At 40.7% G+C, this 18754-nt stretch overlaps 1 protein-coding gene across 1 annotated transcript; it reads right to left on the bottom strand.

The window, feature by feature from the left end:
* Positions 1-4145: 4145 nt before the first annotated feature.
* LOC143484206 (uncharacterized) lies at positions 4146-17132 on the bottom strand. The gene is made up of 4 exons (XM_076982840.1): positions 16965-17132; positions 12251-12404; positions 11813-11874; positions 4146-5548 (listed from the first exon to the last, which is right to left on the bottom strand). The coding sequence occupies exon 4, from the start codon at positions 5537-5539 to the stop codon at positions 4529-4531; it is 1011 nt and encodes a 336-aa protein (XP_076838955.1). The 5' UTR covers positions 5540-5548; positions 11813-11874; positions 12251-12404; positions 16965-17132; the 3' UTR covers positions 4146-4528.
* Between the last annotated feature and the right edge of the window lie 1622 nt (positions 17133-18754).

Below are 18754 nucleotides of genomic sequence, written 5' to 3'. Positions count from 1 at the left end.
TTGGAAAGCCGTTTGCCCCAAATCCCACACACATGCCTAACATTGTATTGTATCTTCTAGGAGGTCAGGCAGTGTTCTTCTTCTTCTTTCTGCTATTCCCGTTTAGGGGTCGCCACAGCGGATCAAACTCCTCCATCTTGCCCTGTCTTGAGTGTCCTCCACTGACCCACCAGCCACTCTCATATCCTCTTCCACTGTATCCATAAACCTCCTCTTAGGTCTACCTCTCCTCCTCTTGCCTGGAAGTTTCATCCTCAAGACCCTCCTACCAATATACCTCTCCTCCCTCCTCTGTACATGTCCAAACCACTTCAATCTCACTTCTCTAACTTTATCTCCAAAACATGCTACATGTGCTGATCCTCTAATAAACTCATTTCTGATTCTATCCTTCCTCGTTACTCCAAATGAGAATCTCAACATCTTCATCTCAGACACCTCCATCTCCCTCACCTGTCTCTTTGTCAGTGCCACTGTCTCCAGTCCATACAACATAGCAGGTCTCACTACTGTCCTATAGATCTTTCCTTTCATTCTAGCTGACACCCTTCTATCACAGATCACCCCAGACACTTTATGCCATCCACCCCAGCCTGCCTGCACTCTCTTCTTTACCTCTCTTTCACTTCTTCCATTACTCTGTACCCTCGACCCTAAGTAGGTAAACTCGTCAACCTTCACCAAATCAACTCCTTGTAACTGGACCTGTCCACCGTCTGCCCTCTCATTCACACACATGTACCGGTACTCTGTTTTACTCCTGCTCACTTTCTCCAAAGCATATCTCCATCTTTCCAAGCTCACCTCCACCTGCTCCCTACTCTCACTACAGATCACAATGTCATCAGCAAACATCATAGTCCAAGGGGACTCCTGCCTAACGTGCCTAACCTCGTCGTCTGCCCATGACAATTGCAAACAGGTGTCATATTCTGCCCTGCTTCATTCTTGTCTTTCTGTCTTTGTTTTCATTGTCCTGTCAGTGCCATGTGCCTGTGTTTACATTTCTGCCATGTGCTCCTAGTGTCCGCCCACTGTCACCGCCCCTCACACGCTCATGAATTAATTAATGAATGTTCAATTTATATAGCGCCTTTCAGGATACCCAAGGTGCTTTACAATTTTAACACTGGCAATCTCCCTTATCCAGAGCGACTTACATTTTTATCTCTTTTTTTTAACATACAAGTGAGCAATTGAGGGTTAAGGGCCTTGCTCAGGGGCACCTCAGTCATGGCCTCAGGTCTGGGAATCGAACCTACGACCCTCCGGTCACAAGACCAGTTCCCTAACCACCAGGCTTCAGAGGTTCCAAACTTCAGAGGTTCCTGCTCTTTGTTTCTAATTGGGATTATGTAGCTGAACACGTTGAGCTACCGGGGATGACAAGTCTCACACAACCAATCACACACAACGGCAAGAAGCAGCAGCCAACTGCGCACTCTCTACCGGGATCCACAGCCCCCTGTGGGACTGAATGGGGTGCAGGAAGGGGAGAGAGGACAGACCCTAGTGACAGAGCACCATCCACCACTGGACATACAAGCATAGACACTCAGACAACTGCTATTTATTGAACAGAGAGACACAGATACACACTCAGGGAGAATTTGTCTGGGACTGCCAATTTACCTAACCTCCATGTCTTCGGACTGTGGGAGGGAACCGGAGACCCCGGAGGAAACCCACGCAAACACGGGGAGAACATGGAAACTCCACTCAGAAAGGGGCTTGAACCCAAGACCCCAGTGCTGAGAAGCAAACATGCTTTCAGTTGCTCTGGTTGTCTTCCTCTTGTTAGCCCCAGCTGTTTGTCATTTGTGCCTGTATATATCCCTGGTTGTTTCCCTTATATTTTCTTGGAGTTTTTTATTATTTTATTATTTTATTGATTTGCCAATAAGTCAGTATTTCTACTTTAATTTTGTCTTTGTTCTCTTGGTTTGTTTGTTTCTTGCACTTGCATCCTGCCTCCTCAGATCACCTGATGTGATAGAAGGTAACTCAGGATAACAGGTGGGCAATGATGTAATTAAATGAGATACATTTATTGATAATGATAGACAGACTACTTAGAGTAGTCTCTCTATATATAAAGAGTCCATATGAAAGAAAGTCTGGAATACAATAAGGGATGTTATTGGTTCAGTAAATTGTTTAAAACATTTAAATATTAAAAATATTTTACATATACACTTTATTTTGAAATGGCACATAACATCTGCTTGATCTTGACATAGTGACACCATTAGGTGGTATTCTACCATTCTGTAGTGAAATTATTATGTGCAATCAGTGGGATTCCTTTTAATAACAGTGTAAATGCAGAGTAAAATTGATCAAAATGATAATTTAGAGGGCCTTTATTTTGAAATGGCACATCACATCTGCTTGATCTTGACAGAGTGACACTTTTAGTTGGTATTCTATCATTCTGTAGTGAAATTATTCTGAGCAATCAGAAGGATTCTTTTTAATGACACTGTAAATGTAGAGTAAAATTGATCAAATCTGGTCATTTGATGAACCTTTATTTTGAATTGACACATCAGATCTGCTTGATCTTACATATGTAACACCTGTAGGTGGTATTCTACCATGCTGTAGTGAAATTATTGAGTGCAATCAGGAGGATTTTTTTTAATGACACTGTAAACATAGAATAAAGTTGATCAAATCTGGTAATTTGAGGGACCTTTACTTTGAAATGCCACATCAGATCTTCTTGATCTTACATGAGTGACATCTGTAGGTGGTGTTCTACCATACTGTAGTGAAATTATTGAGTGCAATCAGGAGGATTTTTTTTAATGACACTGTAAACATAGAATAAAGTTGATAAAATCTGGTAATTTGAGGGACCTTTACTTTGAAATGCCACATCAGATCTTCTTGATCTTACATGAGTGACATCTGTAGGTGGTGTTCTACCATTCTGTACTGAAATTACTCAATCAGGAGGATTTTTTTAATGACACTGTAAATATAAAACGGTGTAAAAGTAACAAAATGTAATAATTTACTTTTTACTCATTCTGTTCACCATTTAGATTTAAATGTGGAATCACAGGCCACATCACCCTTTACCGTAATCTATGAAATACGCGCAACTTCGCAATTTTTTCGGGGGCTGGCTTGACCAAGATTTTTAAAGTGAGGGCTGGCTTGACCGCAGTGTGAGCGAGGGGTGCCAGAAGACACCATTTCAATAATGGAAGAGCAGAAGGTGACTAACAAAGACAGTTTGTCGGCTGGCACTTTTTTCTCAGCAAGTTACCGTTACTTGTTAGCATGTTTGTTAGCTTACAATGTTAGTCAAATGGGCCACGTCTCACATTACATCAAAGAAGTCGGTCAATTGACAGGTTTTTGAGTATTATTGTACTTCTTTTAAGTTTGAACCGAGTATGTTTACTACGGCAACTACAGCACGTTATGCTAATATCAGATAAGAACAAGTAACACGGTGATTCATATAACTTTATCATTTGGTAGCGTAGTGATAATTTAGCTCTAGCCATGACCATAGAATTAATGTCCAGCCACAGATGGGCATCCGTTTTTGGTACACCTGTTTGATTTTGCTGATCGGGTGTTATGAGGGGTTAGCTGAGGGTTTATTTAAAATCACCTTCTGTCAAGAGTATTCATATGCTAGATCCTACGTCGCGAGAAGACGGCTCGTGCGTTTATGTTCCCGCTTGCTAATCCTCTAGTGATGTAAACATTTAAATCAGCTGACTGCCTTTCACGCACGCACGCACCATGACAACCGTCGCGCGACCACGTCCGGACGTTCTCTAATGGTAACAAAAATAACGTTAATTCAACGACTATACGGGGACGTCACCGAACGTCCTGTGAATGTATCTTTGGGAACGTTCCGCCAGGACTTCGAGAGGACCTGCTGAGAACCAGAGCCCTGCTGGGAACGTCCGTTATGGCCTAGGAAGCCCACTTTGAATAAACATATCAGTAACTTCCGGGGCACACAAATGGGTTGAGTTAAAAAATCTAAATCAAGTTCGGCATCGAATCCGATTTTTAATTTAGCTATTTGAGTTTGGATCATCAAATAAAAAACTGAAAAATACAAGCCTGGTTTGTTTGTTTTTTTGTTTTTATATTCAAAACGAAAAACAAAATAACGAATTGTTTTTTTTTATTTTCCGATTTTGATTTTCAGTTGACAACACTAATCTACACTGGAAAAGGTCCGGCAGTCAAAAACAGAGTCACAGATCATCATCATCAATGTTTTCAGTATTATACCATAAAAATATATACATGAAAATAATTAATAAAATGACTAACAATATAATAATATAATTCCAATTAGTATCCATCACATATGAAGTCTATGAAAAACATAATTGACAATTTCATGCATCAGAAACCTACAGACAGTGTACACACAAACCATGGCTGATTTTATATCAGTTACTTTGTTCGTAGCTAGTGAGTACATTCATCTTAAACACTCCAATGAGTGCAGTTCCATCGATTCTGAGCAGTGATACAGATTCTCTCATGTGTGAATGTGCTGGTGACTTCGGAGATTACTCCGAGTACTAAAACTCTTCCCACACTCTGAACAGTGATATGGCTTCTCTCCTGTGTGAATCCGCTGGTGTTGGCGGAGATTCCATTGATCAGAAAAAGTCATTGCACACTCTGAACAGTAATACGGCTTCTCTCCTGTGTGAATACGCTGGTGCGTTGTGAGATGACTCTGACTCCTAAAACTCTTGCCACACTCTGAGCAGTGATATGGCTTCTCTCCTGTGTGAATACGCTGATGTTTCTGGAGATTACCCTGACAACTAAAACACTTGCCACACTCTGAGCAGTGATATGGGTTCACTCCTGTGTGAATTCGCTGGTGTTTTTGGAGATTACTCTGACAACTAAAACTCTTTCCACAATCTGAACAGTGATACGGCTTCTCTCCTGTGTGAATGCGCTGGTGTATTTGGAGATAACTCTTAGAACTAAAACTCTTACCACACTCTGAGCAGTGATACGGCTTCTCTCCTGTGTGCATACGCTGGTGTATTTGGAGATAACTCTGACAACTAAAACTCTTCCCACACTCTGAGCAGTGATACGGCTTCTCTCCTGTGTGAATTCGCTGGTGTTTTTGGAGATAACTCTGACAACTATAACTTTTCCCACAATCTGAGCAGTGATATGGGTTCACTCCTGTGTGTATGCGCTGGTGTATTTGGAGATAACTCTGACAACTATAACTTTTTCCACAATCTGAGCAGTGATATGGGTTCACTCCTGTGTGTATGCGCTGGTGTACCTGGAAATAACTCTGAGAACTATAATTTTTCCCACACTCTGAGCAGTGATACGGCTTAATTCCTGTGTGAATGCGCTGGTGCTTTTGTAAAGTACTCCGTGTACTAAAATTCTTCCCACACTCTGAGCATTGATACGGCTTCTCTCCTGTGTGAGTGTGCTGGTGTTTCTGGAGATCCCCCTGCTTAATTAAACTCTTTCCACAATCTGAGTGACGTCCCTCCTTTTCCATGTCTTTTTCCTTAAATAAAGAGACATTTCAAAACAGGATGAGATACAAAAATATGCAGAACTACTGGAAACAATATTAATATTAAATCAAATATTTAACAAACAAAAATGTGGCTTGTTTTACATATTAATTTTGTACTTTTTCAATTGTGCTTATATATGCAAACTGATGATGAATACGGACAGCTTCTCTGGGTCAAATGCCCCAAACTCACATCTTCCGCTTGGTATTTCACCAGTGAAGAATACAGAGTGAAATCAGGTGTGTCGGTGTGGGTGCAGGGTACATGCAGAAATACTGAAGTTCATTTCAATACCTTCTTAAAAACCTTCCTGAAATATTTTAAGAGATACTGTAGACCAGGCGTACTCAACTAAATTTGTCCGCGGTCCGATTTTGGCAGATACCCGTGACCTGAGGTCCGGTGTGGCGGGGGGTGGCGAACGCAAGTTGTTGAGCGGGGGGGGGGGGGGGGGGGGGGGGGGGGGGGTGTGAACGTAAAGCCTAGTACATTCGCGAGTGACTGTAGCGCGAAACGATATGTGGTAGAAACACCCCTCAAAACAGGGGTATGAACATTTACCTGACCAATTTTAATGTTGCTATGTGTTTCAGGTTTGAAAAGTGCTGGAATTTAGGTTAAAGTACTTTAAAATGCTTGAAATTGTAACTACTTGGTTTCACAACAAATATCTGTCTGACTGAATAGTTTGCGTGCGAAGTTACAAAATTAGAGAGGTGCACTACCTCGCGAACCGACAGCGTGCGAGGCACTCGCGCACACGCGGAGCCACAGCGCTTACGTCATTTTTGCCGCGCGGACCCTCGCGCCGCTCGTGAAGCGTCAACCAGGCAGGCAGTTGTGGGGTGGGGTGGGGGGGGGGGGATGGCGAACGTAACACTCGTGATGGAGTGTTTTTTCAATAGCCCTGAAATAAATGCTCCGCTTTTGTTTTGGTCCGTATCCGGTTAATCAGGAATGAGATTGGGTCCGGACAGGACTGCGTTCGGGTCCGGATCCGGACCGCGGTCCGCCAGTTGAGTACCCCTGCTGTAGACACTGTTTCTGGCTAGAAACCTACAGTGTTATTCACAAGAGTTGTTGTACAGCGTAAAGGTTTTGAAATCATCTTCAGACATAGATCATAGCCACACTGTAAAACATTACAGCCACATTATGTTATGTGAACTCACTTCTTCTTTTCGGTTCCAATTGCCATGGTAAGTTTAGGATATTCAACTCAAGTTCCTTCGTCTTAAATAAAAATAACTTAAAATACCACGTTGTCTTAACTTCCAGTGAGTTTTTCAGAATTGCCCAAGTTTATTTAACTTATGTTTGTAAGTTATTGGTTAAAAAAGGAAAGTGGGAAGATTTGAATATGCAGAGATGTAGGCACCATTTTAGAATTTAGAAAATATTGGACATCAACTATAGGGAAGTACTTTCAGCGGCGGAAGGACACGCCTGACTCCGGACGGCAATCTGAATACAGCGTGATTCACCAAGTGGAGTTTGGGAAGCTGGAGTAGCATTTACAACGGAACCACACAGCAGCGACAGCGGGTTTTCATTGTTCAAAACCTGCAAAACTGCTTTTTTTAAAACATATGTCGTGCATTGTAACACTATTTATCTGTTGGTGTCTTTAGACTTTTACTCTTTTCAATTATTAAACTATCCTGGCGTTGCCACTGGTGTATAGGGGTGGAGCATGGAGTACGCTACCTCCCATGAGCACTTGCAGCAGTAGGGAGTAGTGTTGTCAAAAAAAATCGATATATCGATATGTATCGATACTGAACATTCTGAAACGGTACAATACTCGTTTCTCTTAAGTATCGATTCTTTTTACATAAAATGCGCTTTCGTTTGAGCCACCCAAGCTGCCGTAATGCACAGGACAGTTTGTAATGCTAAAATGGCAGCTACAGCAAACGCAGTGCTGTTGGATTCGAAGCAGATACAGATGGAAAACCGAAGGACACGAACAAACCAGTTTGCAAGTGGTGCTTTTGGAACGTTTCAACGAAGGGCGCTAAAGCCTGGTTGAGTGACCATAGCGCTTGACTCCGGCCACCTCGCGCGAACCTCTGCGAGCGGTGGAGGAGAAAGTTTAAACTTTCCGCTTTGCAGTGTTGTCCGAAACTATATGTGGTAGTATAAAAGAGACACCCCTCAACAAAAGGGGAATGAACATTTACCTGACGAATTTTAATGCTGCTTTGTGTTTCAGGTTTGAAGGTGCTGGAATGTAGGCTAGAGTACTTTAAAATGCTTGAAATTGTAACTACTTCGTTTCACAACAAATATCTGTCTGACTGAACAGTTCACTTGCATTACGGTAACAAATACGAGCCTTTTGTAATTCCAGGACGAAACACGAGAGAACGTGAAGACGTTAAGATTGGGCGTTTTGAAAATAAACAACCATTACATAATGTGGTAAAAAACGCAATATTTCAAATCATTTCGAGTATATGTATAAATATTTAACTTAATTAAGTTTTACGTGCTCGGAAATATTGGTACAAGCGCTTGAATTCCACTGTAACGTCTACTCCGCCCCAACCTATGTGAGATCTTCGTGCTTCCCTTAGTTATGTTTTTTAGTTGAATCTCCGTAGCGTTCTCCTGTCACGCCCCTTGATCTCGCCGCCCATTGTTAGTCTTGATCAGCTGTTTATGTTTAACTCCTTGATGTGTTTGGTTTATATTCCTGTGTGCCCAGTCTTTCCTTGTAAGTCAATTTCTGGTATTCATTGTTGCGAGAGTTGTATGTTCTGTTCCCCGTGTTTGTTATCGGATCTGCCCTTGGTGTTTAACTTTGATCATTGTATGTTCAGCGTTTGGTCCTTTCGATTAGATTTGTTTCGAGTTGTTTCGCAGATCATCCTATGTTTGGTTTTGTACTCTTTATTGAGTCAACGCGTTATTGTTTCCTGATGGTTCGTTAGTGAAGTTAGTTGATTTCACCAGGTCTGTTTTGCATTAGTCTGGTTTATTGTATTGTCCTTTTTGAATGCGTTTGTTTGTTTACTGTTTGTGTAATAACTCGTTCATATTTTTGTATTCCTTGTCGTGTCTGAGAGGTGTTGGGTAACTAGTCTGTCTACTATTGTTCACTCAAGGAGTTTTACCATTGCATTCGCAGTATTTCGTTGTCTGAAGCTCCGAGTGTTAATGTAAATGAAATGCCTCGCCATTCAAGAGCGATTCGAGCCGATCGGGTTAGGAGACGGGAGGAAACTCCTACTCCTACCAATAAATCTGACTCTCAGCAGCATCTGTGTCCTTCTCCTAGTTCTTGCATGTTACATCCACCTTATAAAGGTGTATGAACCCTGCAAACATGACTTTGTTCATTGGGCTGAGGCGCGGCACGCGCAAAGTTACAAAATTCGAGAGGTGCACGACCTCGCGTGCGCCGCGCTTTAGCGTGATGAACAAAGTCATGTTTGCAGGGTTCATACACCTTGTGGAATTCAAACACTTGTATGTCACTTTTAAGGTCCATTTCAATATTTCCCAGCACGAGCAAAGACACTTCGTCAGACGTTCAAAAGACGTCCACTGAAAAGCCAGAATGAAAGTTTTTGCGACGTCTTTTTTAAACGTCTTTTGAACGTCTATTGCTGCCGTATTGCATCCAATAAAGGTCCTAGTCAGACGTTCAGATAGAAAACTCGTCATAGACATCCATGTTAAGTTAAGGTTAAGGTCCTAGTCACACTGTCAGATTTTGAACCAGTTTTGAACGTCCACCAGACATGCAAAATGGGTCTGGACTGACCGACGTGATACAGACATGATTTTAACGTCTTTCTGATATCGCATGTTTGTTGGGATAAGTTAAATATTTATACATATACTCGAAATTATTCGCTTTTTTATCACATTATTTAATGGTTGTTTATTTTCAAAATGCCCAATCTTAACGTCTTCATGTTCTCTCTTGTTTCGTCCTGGAATTACAAGAGGCTCGTATTTGTTAACGTCATATAAGTGAACTGATCAATCAGACAACTATTTGTTGTGAAATGAAGTTACACTTTCAAGCATTTTTAAACACAAAGCAACATTCATTTGTTTATAAAAAAAATAAAAAGGCTTTAAAACGGAAATTAGCACAGTATCTGACTTTGGTATCGAAAATGGTATCGAATTTCAATATTTTTTTAAGTATCGTATCGAAGTTGTAATTCTTAGTATCGTGACAAGCCTAGTAGGGAGTATGCTAAAATTGTAAATATTTGGTTAAATGTGATAGATGATGTTATTATGTGGTTTGTTTTGGTCATACGTGTTTGTTCCGTACAGTCACTTGTGTTTATTTTAGCACTGTTATGGCGCATTTCCACTAGGGCCTACTTGGCGCGGTACGGTTCGATTCGCGACGGTTTGTGAATGTTTCCATTAGTACCAGGTCCCAGTTAGCCGGCCCCTTCGAGTACTATTTTCGTACCAACTCGCTTGAGGTTCTAACCGTTCCGAAGCGGTACAGTTCTGTGACGTGGAGGAACAGCATGACACTGATTGGCCAGGGAGTGTCGTCACAGGTTGCGACAGGAGAGCGACTCCTCCGCTATGGACTCCTCAACCATTTTTAAAACCCAAGGAACGCATCTATTGTAAACGCAGGAATTTAGAGCTGTCTTTGTAGTTAATGTTACCACCACAGTCACTACTGTACAATAGCTAGCTCTTAGCCTTGCTAGTTGCTAGTTAGCTGTAGCCATAAACAAAGCATGAGCAGCGATGACGTGCTACACATTTTGTGCAGTTACGCTATATTGTTGTTGCTTTCACGGGAATGCTTGTGTTTAATATTTGTTATTTTTTACGTTCAAGATTCCCCTTCCACTGACGAGGCGAGCGGAGTTGGCGGAAAATGTTTCCTTCAACCGGGCTTTCCTCTGGGTGCTTGGCGAACTTGTCAACACCATGCGAGACAGACGCCAGTAAAAGCACACAAAATGTTGCTTGTAGTACTATAAATATTTATTTCATATAAAGCTATACGTTATTTTTAGGTAATTTGCTTTTTGCACTTTTTTAAACTATAACTATATTATTTACATATGTTGTACTTTAAATATCTATATTTCATAATAAAGTTTGATTTTATTTGATTGTATGACTGATGCTTTTTATGCAGGGTGTGTTCAGCCTGTTTGAGTAATACCAAATTATTATCAATAATTAGAGCAACCACATACAATAATGAAGATAAATAAGATACAATAATGCTATGTGTTAAGGGGCATTGACCGGTGTTGTGGTCGCATACAAATGATGTCACGACACTACAACCCGCGCGCCAACAGCGACTCCACTCACATTGTGGTGGTCCACCATTGTAATGGAAACACAGCGCGACCGTACCGTTCCGTTGCGAATCGATCCGTATCGAACCGTACCTCGCCAAGCAGGCCCTAGTGGAAATGCGCCATTAGGCTCACCGTGTTCATGTCATGTTGGAAGAGTGATGACCTAGTTTGAACAGCTTATGTAAAAGAACAACAAACATGTTGTTCTGTGTGACCCTCTCCTTACTGTCTAAAAAGGAGTTAATAAAGAATTGAAGTGAACATACAAAATCTGTCACATTTTCCCTTTTTTTTTAAATAAAAGATGTACCAACAGCCAAGGTGAAAGCTTAAGTAACATTAAGTAACAAGAATGTTAGAAATAACTTAAAAACATAAGCATGGTTAACTTAAAATAATAAGTTATGTGAATATTGCTGAAGTTTTAATAACTTGAAAGTATGTGTTAAACCAGTCAGGAATGCAAGTTTATTTAAGTAAATGGATCATTTTTAAAATGGATAAATTAAACACAGTAAGTTGTTTTAATTCAGTGCATCAAGTTGAAACAATGAATAATCAGTATTTGAACAACTTGTTTAACTTAACATTTTGAGTTGTAACAAAGGTTTCCTTCAAGTTGAGTTTACTCAGCTTTTTAAGGCAGCAGGGGAACTTATGTTGCTGAGTTTAACCAACTTGAAATGTTTTACAGTGCACCAACCTTCATAAGCAGCATTATAAATGTGTTCAGCCTGCAATGTGTTAATTGTCACCAGCAGAACAGATTCACTAACATACAGGTTTCAAAAAAGAGTTTAAAAGTTGAATAAGAAGACAGAGAAAGAAAATAAAAACATTCATGCTTTTTGCAGCCAGGTTGTTTAGGTAAATTCCTGTTGTTTAAACACTAACATTACTTAAAAGATTGAATCAGCAAAATAAAGTCAGTTTGGACTTTACCTTGTGCAGAGCACCTTTTTCTCCTGAGGAAGTCGAATATGATGCCAAGATCTTTTGTGTATCTACGAAAAATGTATTTAAAATTAGTTAAATTAAGACAAAAAATGTAATTGCATGAATAGAAAAGGAAATACAAACATTTAAATACAGTACAACGGATGCATTCAAATTAAAGTAAGTTCACAAGAACTACTGTGCCGACTGTGAATTAGGCCTACTATTAAAGTAAGATTGAACATTTAAATTCAAATGGTGGCCTGTTGCCCCTGACAACAGTACAGAAACGGTATTAAAATGTGTTTGTACCAATGTACCAGAGCTGTAGCACTTGTATGAAGCTGAGTGTTGAGCACATGCTGGTTGCCATCTCTCTCTATACAACATATTTCAAAGACACTTCTGAATGTGTTAATGGATAATATTACAAAACAAACTTACTTCGTCTGGTCTGTCAGTTCTCTCTGGTAGGGCCCAAAGTGTGCAACAAACTGTCTGGCTGGATCTCTGACCCCCACAGGAAAAAAGGTGTCTGGGATGATGAGAGCTGGACTGTGAACCTCACACTTATGAAGAAAGATCTGCACTCCTCAGACTGGAAGAACAACAGAAACGAACTGATGACTAGAGACCCTATATTTAAAATACATCAGGAATTTATGACTGCTAAACCTTTTACACTTGGAAACTACAAAAAAAAATGTTTATACTGTTATAAATATTACTATACTGTAAATGTGATGTTAAATTACTTTTGCAAAAATATACATCACTATAAAGAGAACAACAACGTTCCAAGAATTTGGACAAAAATGTGTGTTTTATCCAAATAGATTTAGGGCAGAACATTGTAGAAGAGAATGAGATGGATATTTCTGCTTTGTTCCACCTTTAATTAGGAATAGAGTTACACCCAGTGGCGGCCTCTGACAAATATCTTAGGGGGGGCAATTTTTGTGACGACAGAATTACGACGACAGAATGGCACTTCTCTTAATGAAACAACTGAGTTGTTCTGAGTTGAAGGAACGCTGGCAGTGTTGAGCAGATTATTTTCCCTACCGTTACGTCTGACGTAAGCACGTAAGCGCAAGCCCTCCCGGAACCCATAGACAATGCTAGATCCAACTCCTCCCACCGTGGTGTTTTCATTGGTCTGAAGTACTTTCACTACGCACGAGGAGTTGTATCATATCAGCCATTCAAATCACTGTTGCCGTCCTAAATTGCTATTCTTATTTACTCACTTGCCGTTCATTTGTGAACAAAAATTGAACCGTTTCTGTTTGCACGAACAATCACTGTTAAGTTTATCTAATCTAGGTGTCTAAACTAAGTAAGTGACGGTAAAAACTGATGTTAGAAGACGAGCGGTTAGCTAAACAGAATACAGATGTATTCAATACTTATGTATGTTGTGTTCTTCATATTGGACATACACTGTTAAATTAATTAGTGTTTGCTGTAGTTACTTATAATTTGTAATGGTTGTGCTGTTCAGTATAGACACTTCGAGGGGATTGTTATTCAGTAGTGTGTGCATGTAATGGCCATGATCCTCATTAACCAGTTCACTGAAAAACTTCACAACTAATATAATGCTATTTATATTTTTCCATCCATCTAAAGATGCATATCACAGTTTTGAAAAAGCCCGGGAGGGGATATGGGTAAAAAATAAAAATTAAACGAGGGAATGTTTTACCATTCGAGCGCACATTTTCTGTAATTCGTGCTCACGATTTATTAATTCGTGCGCACGAATTGTTAATCGTGCACACGAATTGTTAATCGTGCACACGAATTGTTAATCGTGCACACGAATTAATAAATTCGTCCTGGAATTACAAGGGGCACGTATTTGTTAACGCAATACAAGAGAACTGTTCAGTTAGACATTTGTTGTGAAACGAAGTAGTTACAATTTCAAGCATTTAAAAGTACTTTTCAAACCTGAAACAAAAGCAACATTAAAATTAGTCATAAATGTTCATTAAAAGACTTAGAATTCGCTTCAGATGCCGTTTACTGATTGTGATTCCCCGCTGTGCAAGGGAAGCTACAATGTCCTCATGACGCATAATAAGCAAATAAGACCTAATAAACGTATTTCTGTTCATTGTGGCATAAATCTAAACAATCAAAGTATATAGCCCACAGTTTCAGGGAACTGTTACTGCCTCTTTCCTTGTATCTGCAATGTATGCGCTTAGGCCAGTAGGGTTTGCAAATGAATGAATGAAAACGTGCGCACGAATTGTTAATCGTGTGAACGAATTACTAAATCGTGACCACGAGTTTAATTAAAACGTGCGCACGATTAAAATAAATCGTGAGCACGAATTACAGAAAACGTGCGCTCGAATGGTAAAACGTTCCCTCGTTTAATTTTTATTTTTTACCCATGTCCCCTCCCGGGCTCCGTATACTTGCGTCCAGAACAGGCATAGCTAAATACCGTGATAGAATGTGAGAGAAAAAAAAGTTCCTTTTCATCCTTTCGTGGTGCGTCGCCCAATCGCCCTAATGAACAAACCGCCCCTGGTTACACCCTCAAACCACCACCAGATTTACATCAACAAACTGAGGCACTTTTTACATTCAATATGTGACTAATCCGCTGAGGAAACCGAGTAGTAAATTACTGATTATCAGAGAATGATCGGTAACCAGGAGAATTATTCACCGATACGCATATACGCAGGGGCAGTCATGGCCTGGCGGTTAGGGAACTGGTCTTGTGACCGGAGGGTCGTGGGTTCGATTCCCAGACCTAAGGCCATGACTGAGGTGCCCTTGAGCAAGGCACCTAACCCCAACTGCTCCCCGGGCGCCGGGCTAGGGCTGCCCACCGCTCTGGAGGAGGGTACGGCTCGAGAAAAGAGACCACCTCCCCGTGGCTGCTTGTGCATGGCTGCCTGGCCATGGCATAAATGCGTTCCTGATATCGCACATGCTCGTTTGTGTGCAAAACAATGGCCGACGCCAGCGTTTAGTGCAAGTTGAAATACCTTGTTTTTGTACACAAACGAATCTTACATTCTAGTCTTGTTTCGGCAGTGAATATGTTCATAAAGTTACTTTGTGGAAAGGAAAACTTTAAAGAATAGCCTGTTAAGTTATCTGCATTGTAAACTTCGCATGGGAACAATGTACATCCTAAATTCTGCAATGTGTGATACTGTGAAAGTAAATAGATAATAACAGTGGAAGGAGATGTATATTAATTTAATTAATTTAGTAATGCTGCTTGATCATTTATATATATATATAACTACCATCAGTCTGCTTGTCTCATCTAATTTTAATTTTAATAAAATAAAATAAATAAAATAAAAATTTCGTCTATAATGGGTTAACCTATTATAATTGTGTAATATTTTATTGTTTGGACAGAAGCCTGGCATTATGAGGACGAGCAAAGTGATGTAATGGACCCTTTCGTGTTTGGCTTTGAATCTGTGCAAGACATGCACCATTTTATGGCAGAGGTGCTTGACAACTTGTGAATACCAATCAACTGTAAATTGAACAGTGTTTAAAGAGGGTAAGCCATGGGGCTTTTGCAAAAATAAAGTTCTAAATGGAAATCTTTTATTTGTGTTTTCATGTATTTCTACCTGAATTTTATCTGCAAAACATTAAGTTTAATGTGCATTGAAGTTTTCAAATCCTTTGCAAACATCCTTATAATGCCATATGGGATGTTTCGTAAATACAAAGAGTGAAGGTATAACTAGTATATGTAGTTATTTATGTAGAAACGGTAAATTTGCTAAAAAAATATATATATATAATACAATTTTAAGCTTCTCATTTATTACTTTTATTTTGAAATTCCTATCAAATTACGCGATACTATAACAGAACTTCACCAGCGCGGTGCAGCCAGGATGAGAGCCATGGTGAGAGAGTCTCCCAGTCTCGCGCCGTATACTATTGCCGCTCTGGGCACGTGTGATCCACAGCCCCCTAGTAATCACTAGTGTGTGTGTGCGTTCTGACTGCACAGATGGGTTAAAAGCGGAGGACAAATTTCGATTGGGGTGTAAAAATCACAATTGACAAAATATGGCACATTTGCACATTTATACAACGTACACTTCCTCCTCTCACGTTCACGAACATCTAATGCAGGGATGTCAAAGTCAAATACACCGAGGGCCAAAAAAACAAATTTGCTACAAGCCGAGGGCCGGACTGGTTCAATGTTTATTAAAACATATTTAAATGATTGCACATAGCCTATTGAACCAAGACCTAACACAGTGTATATTATTTAATGCTTAAATGAATAAAGCAATATTTTCTTATTTTCAAGTGAAAATATTTTTCAACAAGCAAACATGAATAAAGTAAAGGTTTGAAAAGTGCTGGAATTTAAGCTAAAGTACTTGAAAATGCTTGTTGAAAGTGACTGAACAGTTCTCTTGTATCTTGTAATTCCAGGACGAAACATGAGAGAACGTGAAGACGTTAATATTGGGCGTTTTGAAAATAAACAACCATTAAATAATGTGAATAAAAAGCGAATTATTTCGAATCATTTCGAATATATGTATAAATATTTAACTTAATTAAGTTTAACGTGCTGGGAAATATTGAAATGAACCTTGAAAGTGACGTACAAGTGCTTTAATTCCACCTTATAAAGATGTATGAACTGACTGTTCATTGCGCTGAGGCGCAAAATTCGGGAGATGCACGACCTCGCGAATCGACAGCGCGCGAGACGCTCGCGCACGAGCTGAGCCACTGCGATTACGTTATTTTCGCCGCGCTGACCGCTTGTGCGCGCTGCAGTGACTTCGCGGGCTACCGTTGCATTGTGGGGAATGTAGTGTTTGTGCGTGCAAAACACCAGCGGGTGGCTGTGGCCTGCGGGCCGGTTCTAATAGTAATTAAATATCATCCAGGGGGCCATAGATAATCAATTCGCGGGCCGGATCTGGCCCGCGGGCCTTGACTTTGACATATGTGATCTAATGCAATTCTCTTACATGTAAACACAGCACAAAGCAGGCTAGGCTACATGTGCACATCTGCATTTTACTACAAGCCAGTAAAGGACGAACAATCTCAACATCGACATCTCTCACATCAAATACAACCACAACAATGTCCGCTCCAGTACTACAGTCAACGCTGAACTTACTTTGATCGTACGGACGCACACAAACTGGGTGTGAATGCTGCAACATGGAGACCTCTTCCTCTGTCCAGGAGAGCTGTGTTCCAAAGACCCGGATGACGCGGACGGTGGGCGGGGCTTCCGTAGGAGCATGCGCGGTGGCGTCATCTCATCTTCAAACTGCGACGCCACTTTTGCGGCGTCCGTTTTGGTGCCTCACACATGCTACCTCGGTTAGCATTAGCTTAGACAGTATGCAATCTTATGTAGCTAGTAGTTTATATTACATTTATTAGTGATGGGCAGACGAGGCCTCATGGGTGTATGGCACATTTCCCCAAACTGTGTCGACACGGTGTTGAAACAGTGTTGCTGTATCACTTAATGGCGACATCTACTGGAGTCATTGCAGGCAACTTCAATAAAAACCAATAGTATACGGCGCGAGACTGGGAGACTCTCTCACCATGGCTGCACCGCGCTGGTGAAGTTCCGTTATTCACCGTATTTCGCCACGCCCACTTTCAAGTGTGTGTTTCTTCCGCCTTTGTGTTAGAACTTCCGGTCAGCTATTTTTGCATTAGTGTACACTACTATATTTTAATGATTTTTTTCATAAAAAAAGGAATTCTTGTCTATTTACTTCTTTACTTAATTACTTAAAATTACTAAATGAATGCAAGGGAAATATGTGGCCACTGATTATAAAATAGTTACTTATCTGATAAGTACCCGACACGTTTGCTTAATCGGAGCTTCATACCCGAGCCATTTCTCGGGATAAGGATGATCTGGTGTTGGTTTCCCCTCCACAAAATGATAAGAGCAGACGTATGGACGTTTGGGTGGATGTTTTAAATTTAGCGCCTTCAGCCTTAGACGCAGGTTCTCTTCTGTGGAAGGCGGTGGATACAAGTTATAAGGTGCCCCGCAACACTCAGATCTTTTCGAGCTGTGTTCGTAACACTGTTGGTCAAGCCAAGTTTTCCTCTTCTTCCAATTATTGTGACACCCTCTAACTCAGGAGTGGCCAACCTGCGGCTCTTTGCCTGGTTTCATGCGTCTCCCCAGCCGGTCCGCTCTCACCTGCACTAACGGTTTGTGTCGTGGCCCGGTTACCTCATCAGCTCTGAGGGCGACACACTGCTACATCTTCGTGGTGCGTGGTTTGTTTACAAGCCCAGCGAGCCGATAATACTTTTAAAACCGGCGTAGTGGAAAACTGGAGACTAGCGGCATGAAGTATCTGTGATATTGTGATTGTGATTTGAGTCTCGTTGGTGAGACGCGGTTCTTCTGTCACACGTTTATAATAAACCACATACGAGGTGCAGCAAAGGCACCGCACACGACTGAGGGAGGTTTAAAAACTACTGACACTGTGTTCTTTTCTTCCTAAAAGTGAGCGCAGGTCAGTGGCGTTGTAATGAGTGTTGATAACGGAGTTTATCCACTTTTTACCTAGAAAACAACAGTTGTGTACATAACAGAGCTCGTAGTGTGCTCCAAACGTGACAAACTCCTGAAGCACATCACGACTTATGTTTATATCGAAGTTTGTGCTTGTTTTTTTTACTTAATACTTAATTTGTGTACATTTTACATCCTCCCCGCTAATAATTTGGTCTCTTGTGGCTCTTGGTCTCTGACGGGTTGGCCACCTCTGCTCTAACTGAACATATTATGCTAGTCATTTTGTGTTTGTTGTCGTTTTGCTTGTAATCGTTATCAGCGTATCCGTAGCACCGGAAGTTCTAACACAAAGTCAACCAAGATGGCCCTGCCCAGCGTTGTCATGGAAAATAGCGTGAATA

The sequence above is a fragment of the Brachyhypopomus gauderio genome, chromosome 20 (assembly GCF_052324685.1).
Source record: "Brachyhypopomus gauderio isolate BG-103 chromosome 20, BGAUD_0.2, whole genome shotgun sequence".
NCBI lineage: Eukaryota > Metazoa > Chordata > Actinopteri > Gymnotiformes > Hypopomidae > Brachyhypopomus > Brachyhypopomus gauderio.
Note: the sequence above shows the minus strand (reverse complement) of the source record. Positions and strands in the feature narration are given on the sequence as shown.

What these genes read in the sequence shown, in the direction of transcription:
- LOC143484206 (XM_076982840.1), bottom strand. Translation starts at nt 5,539, where the DNA reads ATGGAAAAGGAGGGACGTCACTCAGATTGTGGAAAGAGTTTAATTAAG.